This window comes from Oncorhynchus masou, chromosome 31 (assembly GCF_036934945.1).
Source record: "Oncorhynchus masou masou isolate Uvic2021 chromosome 31, UVic_Omas_1.1, whole genome shotgun sequence".
Lineage (NCBI taxonomy): Eukaryota > Metazoa > Chordata > Actinopteri > Salmoniformes > Salmonidae > Oncorhynchus > Oncorhynchus masou.
Window position 1 is genome coordinate 817,529 of NC_088242.1, and position 13,277 is coordinate 830,805.

General features: G+C 40.8%; 1 protein-coding gene across 1 annotated transcript in view; it reads left to right on the forward strand.

Annotated features, from left to right (window-relative positions):
* The window catches only part of tsnax (translin-associated factor X), a 31,629-nt gene that overhangs the window by 4,326 nt on the left and 14,026 nt on the right, over positions 1–13,277 (forward strand). The window contains exon 4 of the mRNA XM_064949967.1: positions 11,475–11,605. Within this exon, the coding sequence (XP_064806039.1) occupies positions 11,475–11,605 (131 nt within the window). The remainder of the gene's footprint in view (positions 1–11,474; positions 11,606–13,277) is intronic.

A 13,277-nucleotide genomic window follows, 5' to 3' on the forward strand; every position in this document is an offset into this window, starting at 1 on the left:
TGTTGCTCTTTTGGTGACCTGACCAAATGCACATAGAAATGTGAGTTACAGATCTATCATTCTCATTGAAAGTGAGTCTAATAAGTGGTTAACAGTTTCTATCTCAAGGCCATCAGACTGTTAAACAGCCACCACTAAAATTGAGTGGCTGCTGCCAACATACTGACTCAAATCTCTAGCCACTTTAATATTGGAAAAATTGGATGTAATAAATGTATCACGAGCCACTTTAAACTATGCCATTGTTTAAACAATATCATTTTTACATACCCTACATTGCTCATCTCATATCAAATCAAATCACATTTATTTGTCACATACACATGGTTAGCAGATGTTAATGCGAGTGTAGCAAAATGCTTGTGCTTCTAGTTCTGACAATGCAGTAATAACCAACAAGTCATCTAGCTAACAATTCCAAAACTACTGTCTTATACACAAGTGTAAGGGGATAAAGAATATGTACATAAGGATATATGAATGAGTGATGGTACAGAGCGGCATAGACAAGATACAGTAGATGGTATCGAGTACAGTATATACATATGAGATGAGTATGTAAAGTGCCATAGTTAAAGTGGCTAGTGATACATGTATTACATAAAGATGCAGTAGATGATAGAGTACAGTATATACGTATACATATGAGATTAATAATGTAGGGTATGTAAACATTATATTAGGTAGCATTGTTTAAAGTGGCTAGTGATATATTTTACATCATTTCCGACCAATCTGATTCCACACTCCAAGACTGCTTCCATAACGTGGACTGGGATATGTTTCGTATTGCAACAGACAACAACATTGACGAATACGCTGATTCGGTGTGCGAGTTCATTAGAACGTGCGTTGAAGATGTCATTCCCATAGCAACGATTAAAACATTCCCAAATCAGAAACCGTGGATTGATGGCAGCATTCGCGTGAAACTGAAAGCGCGAACCATTGCTTTTAATCAGGGCCAGGTGACCGGAAACATGACCAAATACAAACAGTGTAGCTATTCCCTCCACAAGGCAATCAAACAAGCTAAGCGTCAGTATAGAGACAAAGTAGAATCTCAATTCAACGGCTCAGACACAAGAGGTATGTGGCAGGGTCTACAGTCAATCACGGACTACAAAAAGAAAACCAGCGCCGTCACGGACCAGGATGTCTTGCTCCCAGGCAGACTAAATAACTTTTTTGCCCGCTTTGAGGACAATACAGTGCCACTGACAAGGCCTGCAACGAAAACATGCGGACTCTCCTTCACTGCAGCCGAGGTGAGTAAAACATTTAAACGTGTTAACCCTCGCAAGGCTGCAGGCCCAGACGGCATCCCCAGCCGCGCCCTCAGAGCATGCGCAGACCAGCTGGCTGGTGTGTATACAGACATATTCAATCAATCCCTATCTCAGTCTGCTGTTCCCACATGCTTCAAGAGGGTCATCAATGCTCCTGTTCCCAAGAAAGCTAAGGTAACTGAGCTAAACGACTATCGCCCCGTAGCACTCACTTCCGTCATCATGAAGTGCTTTGAGAGACTAGTCAAGGACCATATCACCTCCACCCTACCTGACACCCTAGACCCACTCCAATTTGCTTACCGCCCAAATAGGTCCACAGACAATGTTCCACATTTCGGTACTGTATATACTGTACTCGATACCATCTACTGTATCTTGCCTATGCCGCTGTACCATCACTCATTCACATATCTTTATGTACATATTCTTTATCTCCTTACACTTGTGTCTATAAGGTAGTAGTTTTGGAATTGTTAGCTAGATTACTTGTTGGTTATTACTGCATTGTCGGAACTAGAAGCACAAGCATTTCGCTACACTCGCATTAACATCTGCTAACCATGTGTATGTGACAAATACGTTTGATTTGATTTGAGTTTTTTGAGTTTATTTTTTATTTTTACAGGGACAGTGCACATTAATCAACGTTTCAGTAAAAGTGCCGGTTTTAGCCAGCCGGCTAATTTTCAACCGCAGTCCCTGGGCAGGTTATTAAAAACAATTACAATATAGACAATAGCAACATAGAACAAGCAAGACATAGCAACATAGGACAAGCAAGACGTAGCATACAGACAGAGCAACATAGAGCAAAAAGCAGCAAGACAAAATTCATAAAAGCAACAAAGTGTTTCCACACTTTCCACAGTTTTGCTTCCTCTGTTGTCAAACAATTTCGTATAAATCGGAAATTAGCTAGGTTGAATTTAGTTATTTGAATTAACTTTTTCACATGCTTTTTAAAAGAGAGGTTGGAATCAAGTATGATGCCAAGGTACTTAAAATCGGATACCACCTGGAGCTTCTCCCCTGACACATAGACATCTGGCTCAGTAGCATCTGTTGCCCTCTTTGTAAAAAACATGCAAACAGTTTTTTTCACATTGAGATGCAAACACGAGTCACTGAGCCACTTTGTAACCTGGACCATTACAGTAGTGAGTTCTTGTGCAGCTTGTTGTTTGCTCTTTGCATGCACATATATCACTGTATCATCTGCATACATTTGAACTTCAGACCCAGTACAGACAGAAGGCAGATCATTAATGTACAGGCTGAACAGGAGGGGCCCCAGTATTGACCCTTGGGGCACGCCCACATCATAGCTACGATAGGGCGACAGCTCATTGCTCACTCTGACACACTGAGTTCTGCCTTCAAGGTATGATTTCATCCATCTCAAGGCATCAGGGGAAAAGTTGAACTTTGACAATTTTGTGATGAGAATCTCATGGTTAACAGTATCAAAAGCCTTCCTTAGGTCCAGAAACACAGCCCCAACAGCACCCCCTTTGTCCATCTTGGACTTCACATTTTCCAGAAGAAAGCAGTTGGCCGTTTCTGTGGAGTGTTTCGCTCTGAAGCCAAACTGCATGGAGTGTAATGTGAAGGGGCTGTTGTTGAGGTGGGCAGTCAGTTGTTCTGCTACACACTTTTCAACAACCTTTGACACCACAGGTAGTATACTAATGGGCCTGTAGTTACTCACGTCAGCAGGGTCGCCTGATTTAAAGATGGCCGTTATTATGGCCGACTTCCATACCCTTGGAAACACACCGAGACCAATAGATGTGTTGGTGACCTTAGTAATGTGGCCAATGAGTGACTCTTTGTAGTTTTTAAGAAAGGTAGAGTCCATCCCAAACACATCTTTGGCTTTAGAGTTCTTTAGTGAGCTAATCACCTTGTTCACCTTTGACTCAGAAACCTCCCTTATGATGAAGACAGGTTGAGTGTCATTCACTAGCACTGAGCCCAAGAAACCGGTGGAGGGGTTCTGTGTCAGTGCCCTGACAGAGTCAATAAAGTAGGAATTGAAGGCTATTGCTATTTCGACTGCATCCTGTGTTAGATTGTTATTCACCATGATTTCTAGTCTTTTTGCAGTGTTACTATGGTCTTTCCCTGTTAACTTTTTTAGATTCTCCCATATCAATTTAGAATTTCCCTTTGCTTCACCAATTATGTTAATAAAAAAGTTTGCCTTGGCCTGTCTGATTTCTTTCATCATCTTATATCTCAACATGGTAAACCTACGTCTGTCATGCTCTAATTTAGATTTTAGGGCTATTTTTAGAGCATAATCTCGTTCTTTCATCAATTTCCAGATTTCTCCATTTAGCCAAGGAAGAGTGCTCTTTTGGCCAGGTTTGGATTTGATTTTCTTTAGGAAGCCATTTATTGTAGTCTGGATTGTGGATAGAAAAACCTGACTATCAGCTTCCACGTCTGTATAGGACAAGAGATCATTCCAGTTTATTCCCTTAATTGCTTTTTCAAAATAGTTTAATTCACTCTTAGGTATTCTGAGTTGATCCGGCTTTCTAGCAGTAGAGAGGTTAAACCTGCTCTTAGACAGCTTTCTGGCTATAAGTGTCAGATTATGATCAGACAGCCCAGTAACCATATTGAATGATTGAGTCACTCTCTCTGGTTTATTACTGAACACCAAATCAATCTGTGTTTCAGAGCAACAAGTCACCCTGGTTGGCCCTTTAACTAGCTGTGTAAGGTCAAAGGTATTAGTGATCCGTTTGAGGGTTTCCCTACAACACTTGTCTTCATAATTAATGTTAAAATCTCCCATTAAGATGACCTCTTTCCCAAAATCACATTCCATAAGCATGGTATTAAACTGATCAAAAAACACACTTTTGGTGGAAGGTGGCCTATACATTCCAATGAGGGTAAAAGACATTTGGGGAGACAGTGTAACTTTCAGGCCGATACATTCTAGTTCATTATCACATGACCACTCAATTTGTTTACATCGGATATGTTCTTTAATGTACATTTACATTTACATTACATTTAAGTCATTTAGCAGACGCTCTTATCCAGAGCGACTTACAAATTGGTGAATTCACCTTCTGACATCCAGTGGAACAGCCACTTTACAATAGTGCATCTAAATCATTTTCCTTCAAGGAAAACATTGGGGCACAATCAAAGCAGCATATGGAGAAGGATTACTTTATCCTATCCTAGGTAAATCATCACACCACTGAAAAAAGTTAAATTTTCTGTGTTTTCCTCTTCCTTCAATCCTGTCTCTCCTGAAAACATTGTAGCCAGGCACAATCAAAGCAGCATATGGAGAGTGTTTATAGAGCCATGTCTCTGAGAGGCAGAGAAAGTCAAGGTTGGAGTCTGTGAGTAGATGTTGAATTTGATCACTTTTTGGAATGACACTATGGAGAGTGTTTATAGAGCCATGTCTCTGAGATGTTCTGTGAAGATGCCCCCTAGTAGTCCCTTGGGCTTAGCTCGTGGGTCCCAGATGACTCGAGAGTGATTGACACACTGAAAAAAGTTAAATTTTCTGTGTTTTCTGACGGCTGGGTTTAGGCCGTTTTGTTTCGTTTTGATTAGGGCCAGTTCGGTAGCGCAATTAACAATCCCTCCCGCCTGCACTGGATGCGGGGAACTAATTAAAATAGCTTGCGTACCAGAAGCAGAGTCAGGGATCGCATATAGCGACTCTGGTATGTTTGAAGAGTCAAAATCTATCCTGGAGTCGGGTGAGTCGAGAGAAACCATAGGACCATAGCACTCACCCACCTCCACAGCGGCGACGACCAGTGGACGAGGCCATCCACCGCTCTCCACTCCGGTGCGTATCACTGGCTCTGTGACGTTAGGCCCAGGATTGAGTTGTACATCCCCGGAGAGCAGGAGGGTAGTGAACAGGTAGTTTAACAGTTTCCGATAAATGTTGGACTTGTGTTTGTTACGCCTAAGCGGTTCAGTAGAATAAGAAGCGAGGTAGACTTGGCCATTATTCAGAACATTATGGTATGCTGTGTACTGTCCGCTCCCGTGGAACGGTGAACCAATGTGTTTGGTGTTGATATTCTCCGGTAGTAGACTGATTGTGTCATCCCAGCAAGGACGCAGAGATTATCAGTAGAACAGCTACATAACTGACAATCAAGGCAGAGTACTGGAGATAAAACACATAATTGCGCTTTAACTCTTTGCATGAGTTACTTAGCTGGGATCGGCGTACACCTGATGGTTTAGATAAAATTACAGCATTCGAATGAGAAGCGGTACCTACCGCACCACCCTGTCTTCCGTCCGCCATTTTTCCGGTTGTCCATTAACATTTGACCATTAACATCTGCGAACCCTGTGTATGTGACCAGTAACATCTGCTAACTATGTGTATGTGACCAGTAACATCTGCTAACCATGTGTATGTCACCATAAACATCTGCTAACTATGTGTATGTGACCAGTAACATCTGCTAACTATGTGTATGTGACCAGTAACATCTGCTAACCATGTGTATGTGACCATTAACATCTGCTAACCATGTGACCATTAACATCTGCTAACCATGTGTATGTCACCATAAACATCTGCTAACTATGTGTATGTGACCAGTAACATCTGCTAACTATGTGTATGTGACCATTAACATCTGCTAACCCTGTGACCAATAACATCTGCTAACCATGTGACCATTAACATCTGATAACCATGTGACCATTAACATCTGATAACCATGTGACCATTAACATCTGATAACCATGTGTACATGACCATTAACATCTGCTAACCATGTGACCAATAACATCTGATAACCATGTGTACATGACCATTAACATCTGCTAACCATGTGACCAATAACATCTGATAACCATGTGACCAATAACATCTGCTAACCATGTGACCAATAACATCTGCTAACCATGTGACCAATAACATCTGATAACCATGTGACCATTAACATCTGATAACCATTTGTACGTGACCATTAACATCTACTAACCATGTGACCATTAACATCTACTAACCATGTGTATGTGACCATTAACATATGATAACCATGTGACCAATAACATCTGATAACCATGTGACCAATAACATCTGCTAACCATGTGACCAATAACATCTGCTAACCATGTGACCATTAACATCTGCTAACCATGTGACCATTAACATCTGATAACCATGTGACCAATAACATCTGATAACCATGTGACCAATAACATCTACTAACCATGTGTATGTGACCATTAACATATGATAACCATGTGACCAATAACATCTGATAACCATGTGACCAATAACATCTGCTAACCCTGTGACCAATAACATCTGATAACCGTGTGACCAATAACATCTGCTAACCATGTGATCATTAACATCTGATAACCATGTGTACGTGACCATTAACATTGATAACCATGTGACCATTAACATCTACTAACCATGTGTATGTGACCATTAACATCTGCTAACCATGTGTATGTGACCATTAACATCTGCTAACCATGTGTATGTGACCAGTAACATCTGCTAACCACGTGTATGTGACCATTAACATCTGCTAACCATGTGACCATTAACATCTGCTAACCATGTGACCAATAACATCTGCTAACCCTGTGACCAATAACATCTGATAACCGTGTGACCAATAACATCTGCTAACCATGTGATCATTAACATCTGATAACCATGTGTACGTGACCATTAACATTGATAACCATGTGACCATTAACATCTACTAACCATGTGTATGTGACCATTAACATCTGCTAACCATGTGTATGTGACCATTAACATCTGCTAACCATGTGTATGTGACCAGTAACATCTGCTAACCACGTGTATGTGACCATTAACATCTGCTAACCATGTAACCAATTACATCTGCTATCCCTGTGACCAATAACATCTGCTAACCATGTGACCATTAACATCTGATAACCATGTGACCATTAACATCTGATAACCATGTGTACATGACCATTAACATCTGCTAACCATGTGACCAATAACATCTGATAACCATGTGTACATGACCATTAACATCTGCTAACCATGTGACCAATAACATCTGATAACCATGTGTACATGACCATTAACATCTGCTAACCATGTGACCAATAACATCTGATAACCATGTGACCAATAACATCTGCTAACCATGTGACCAATAACATCTGCTAACCATGTGATCAATAACATCTGATAACCATGTGACCATTAACATCTGATAACCATGTGTACTTGACCATTAACATCTACTAACCATGTGACCATTAACATCTACTAACCATGTGTATGTGACCATTAACATATGATAACCATGTGACCAATAACATCTGATAACCATGTGACCAATAACATCTGCTAACCATGTGACCAATAACATCTGCTAACCATGTGACCATTAACATCTGCTAACCATGTGACCATTAACATCTGATAACCATGTGACCAATAACATCTGATAACCATGTGACCAATAACATCTACTAACCATGTGTATGTGACCATTAACATATGATAACCATGTGACCAATAACATCTGATAACCATGTGACCAATAACATCTGCTAACCATGTGACCAATAACATCTGCTAACCATGTGACCATTAACATCTGCTAACCATGTGACCATTAACATCTGCTAACCATGTGACCAATAACATCTGATAACCATGTGACCAATAACATCTGATAACCATGTGTATTTACTTTCGGTTTTGTACACCAGCATCAAACAGCTGAAAATACTATATTTTTGCTAATAGAAAATATATTTCACAGCGGTTTAGATGGTACAATGATTCGCTACACTATACTTGCTTGTTTTGTCTCAACCTGAAATTAGGATTGCTATTAGAATTTTAGCAAGCAGGAAATGGTGGAGTGATTTCTGCAAGTTGCTCCTTTAAATGTCATGCCCATCCTATAAGAAGCCAACAGACTTGCCTGATGTGGATGTATTGTCCTAACAGTAGATGTGGACTACCCTGATGTGAATGTATTGTCCTAACAGTAGATGGACTACCCTGATGTAGATGTATTGTCCCAACAGTAGATGGACTAGCCTAATGTGAATGTATTGTCCCAACAGTAGATGGACTACCCTGATGTGAATGAATTGTCCCAACAGTAGATGGACTACCCTGATGTGGATGTATTGTCCCAACAGTAGATGGACTACCCTGATGTGAATGTATTGTCCCAACAGTAGATGGACTTGCCTAATGTGAATGTATTGTCCCAACAGTAGATGGACTACCCTGATGTGAATGAATTGTCCCAACAGTAGATGGACTACCCTGATGTGGATGTATTGTCCCAACAGTAGATGGACTACCCTGATGTGGATGTATTGTCCTAACAGTAGATGGACTAGCCTAATGTGAATGTATTGTCCCAACAGTAGATGGACTACCCTGATGTAGATGTATTGTCCCAACAGTAGATGGACTACCCTGATGTAGATGTATTGTCCCAACAGTAGATGGACTTGCCTAATGTGAATGTATTGTCCCAACAGTAGATGGACTACCCTGATGTGGATGTATTGTCCCAACAGTAGATGGACTACCCTGATGTAGATGTATTGTCCCAACAGTAGATGGACTTGCCTAATGTGAATGTATTGTCCCAACAGTAGATGGACTACCCTGATGTGAATGTATTGTCCTAACAGTAGATGGACTACCCTGATGTGAATGTATTGTCCCAACAGTAGATGGACTACCCTGATGTGAATGTATTGTCCTAACAGTAGATGGACTACCCTGATGTGAATGTATTGTCCCAACAGTAGATGGACTAGCCTGATGTGGATGTATTGTCCCAACATTAGATGGACTACCCTGATGTAGATGTATTGTCCCAACAGTAGATGGACTTGCCTAATGTGAATGTATTGTCCCAACAGTAGATGGACTACCCTGATGTGGATGTATTGTCCCAACAGTAGATGGACTACCCTGATGTAGATGTATTGTCCAAACAGTAGATGGACTACCCTGATGTAGATGTATTGTCCCAACAGTAGATGGACTTGCCTAATGTGAATGTATTGTCCCAACAGTAGATGGACTACCCTGATGTGGATGTATTGTCCCAACAGTAGATGGACTACCCTGATGTAGTTGTATTGTCCCAACAGTAGATGGACTTGCCTAATGTGAATGTATTGTCCCAACAGTAGATGGACTACCCTGATGTGAATGTATTGTCCTAACAGTAGATGGACTACCCTGATGTAGATGTATTGTCCCAACAGTAGATGGACTAGCCTGATGTAGATGTATTGTCCCAATAGTAGATGGACTACCCTGATGTGTATGTATTGTCCTAACAGTAGATGGACTAGCCTGATGTAGATGTATTGTCCCAACAGTAGATGGACTACCCTGATGTGTATGTATTGTCCTAACAGTAGATGGACTACCCTGATGTGAATGTATTGTCCTAACAGTAGATGGACTACCCTGATGTGAATGTATTGTCCTAACAGTAGATGGACTACCCTGATGTGAATGTATTGTCCCAACAGTAGATGGACTAGCCTGATGTGGATGTATTGTCCCAACATTAGATGGACTTGCCTGATGTGAATCTATTGTCCCTGCAGTGTCCCAACAGTAGATGGACTACCCTGATGTAGATGTATTGTCCCAACAGTAGATGGACTACCCTGATGTAGATGTATTGTCCCAACAGTAGATGGACTTGCCTAATGTGAATGTATTGTCCCAACAGTAGATGGACTACCCTGATGTGGATGTATTGTCCCAACAGTAGATGGACTACCCTGATGTAGATGTATTGTCCCAACAGTAGATGGACTTGCCTAATGTGAATGTATTGTCCCAACAGTAGATGGACTACCCTGATGTGGATGTATTGTCCTAACAGTAGATGGACTTGCCTAATGTGAATGTATTGTCCCAACAGTAGATGGACTTGCCTAATGTGAATGTATTGTCCCAACAGTAGATGGACTACCCTGATGTGAATGAATTGTCCCAACAGTAGATGGACTACCCTGATGTGGATGTATTGTCCTAACAGTAGATGGACTACCCTGATGTAGATGTATTGTCCCAACAGTAGATGGACTACCCTGATGTGGATGTATTGTCCCAACAGTAGATGGACTACCCTGATGTGAATGTATTGTCCCAACAGTAGATGGACTTGCCTAATGTGAATGTATTGTCCCAACAGTAGATGGACTACCCTGATGTGAATGAATTGTCCCAACAGTAGATGGACTACCCTGATGTGGATGTATTGTCCCAACAGTAGATGGACTACCCTGATGTGGATGTATTGTCCTAACAGTAGATGGACTAGCCTAATGTGAATGTATTGTCCCAACAGTAGATGGACTACCCTGATGTGAATGTATTGTCCCTGCAGTGTCCCAACAGTAGATGGACTACCCTGATGTGGATGTATTGTCCCAACAGTAGATGGACTACCCTGATGTAGATGTATTGTCCCAACAGTAGATGGACTTGCCTAATGTGAATGTATTGTCCCAACAGTAGATGGACTACCCTGATGTGAATGTATTGTCCTAACAGTAGATGGACTACCCTGATGTAGATGTATTGTCCCAACAGTAGATGGACTACCCTGATGTGTATGTATTGTCCTAACAGTAGATGGACTAGCCTGATGTAGATGTATTGTCCCAACAGTAGATGGACTTGCCTAATGTGAATGTATTGTCCCAACAGTAGATGGACTACCCTGATGTGAATGTATTGTCCTAACAGTAGATGGACTACCCTGATGTGAATGTATTGTCCTAACAGTAGATGGACTAGCCTGATGTGAATGTATTGTCCCTGCAGTAGATGGACTACCCTGATGTGAATGTATTGTCCCTGCAGTGTCCCAACAGTAGATGGACTACCCTGATGTGGATGTATTGTCCTAACAGTAGATGGACTACCCTGATGTGAATGTATTGTCCCTGCAGTAGATGGACTACCCTGATGTGAATGTATTGTCCCTGCAGTGTCCCAACAGTAGATGGACTACCCTGATGTGGATGTATTGTCCTAACAGTAGATAATAATAATAATAATAATAGATGGACTAATAGTAGATGGACTACCCTGATGTGAATGTATTGTCCTAACAGTAGATGGACTAGCCTGATGTGAATGTATTGTCCCTGCAGTGTCCCAGATGTGGAGGAGGTCCTCACAGAAGCGGATCTGAAGCTGGATGGAGTGAGACTGAACATCAGAATGATTGCTGAGGAGCTCAGAGGAGAGGACCTGCACCAGTTCCATAGAGCCTTCACACCAGGTATGGACGGACGGACGGACAGACACAGAGGACACAACGGCAGGACACGCAGTCCTCCGGTTTCTAGTTAACCTCCTGATTTTGTGAATGAAGACCAGACTCAATATGATATAGACACACCCACTACAATATGATATAGACACACCAACTACAATATGATATAGACACACCCACTGCAATATGATATAGACACACCCACCGCAATATGATATAGACACCCACTGCAATATGATATAGACACACCCACTACAATATGATATTGACACACCCACTACAATATGATATAGAGACACCCACTACAATATGATATAGACACACCCACTACAATATGATATAGACACACCCACTACAATAGGATATAGACACACCCACTACAATATGATATAGACACACCCACTACAATAGGATATAGACACACCCACTACAATATGATATAGACACACCCACTCCAATATGATATAGACACACCCACTGCAATTTGATATAGACACACCCACTACAATATGACATAGACACACCCACGAAATTATGATATAGACACCCACTACAATATGATATAGACACACCCACTACAATATGATATAGACACACCCACTACAATATGATATTGACACACCCACTGCAATATGATATTGACACACCCACTACAATATGATATTGACACACCCACTACAATATGATATAGACACACCCACTACAATCACTAAAATATGTTTGACCGGCAGTGTTTATAATTATTTATGAAACCTACCACCAATACTCTATTATTATGGTGGGAGATTAAAATACGGTTTTAATAACTCAATGGACTGTGAAGGAAGTCACACTACAAACTATCACCCTTGGGCACTTAAAGGAAATCACAAATGTCATGGATATATTGGAGCTAGTGGATATAGGGAGGTTTATTATCCTGACCTAGTGAGATTTTATTATTATAATTTCTTTATTAAACCTTCATTTAACCTGGAAGGGCTCATTGAGATTTTAAATCTATTTTTCAAGAGTGTCTTGGCCAAGATAGGCAGCACCAAGTCATTACAAAAATTACAGACAAACAACATGAAAAACTACAAGTAATCTGGTAAAAACCATAGAATTCACAAGAGTATAACAAAATCAAAAACAGCAAATTAAAAACATTGACAGGTCAGGGAATCAGTCTCAAGATCATTCATCAGTGATTTAAAAACACCAATCGGGACAAGTTCATCTAGTTGAAAAGTATTTTGTAAGGCGTTCCAAGCCGATGGCGCAGAGTACATAAAAGCCCTTTTACCAATTTCAGTTTCGGACATTTGGAACAGTTAGCAGGATAAAGTCAAGCGAACGAAGAGAGTACCCACCACATTTCTGAACAATAAAAATGCACAAATAAAAAGGTAGTAAACCCAAAATGTCTTTGTAAATAAAAGTATACCAGTGACTGAGCCTACGAGTGACTAGAGAAGGCCAGCCAACCTTGGTATACAAAGTGCAGTGATGCGTAAGGGTTTTGCACTTTAAAATACATATCAAAGCACCATGGTAAAGGGTGTCAATTGATCTCAAACACTGAGCGGAAGCATTCATATATAAAATATCCCCATAGTTTAGTAAAGGCATAAATGTAGCTGATACTAGATATACAGTGCCTTGCGAAAGTATTCGCCCCCTTGAACTTTGCGACCTT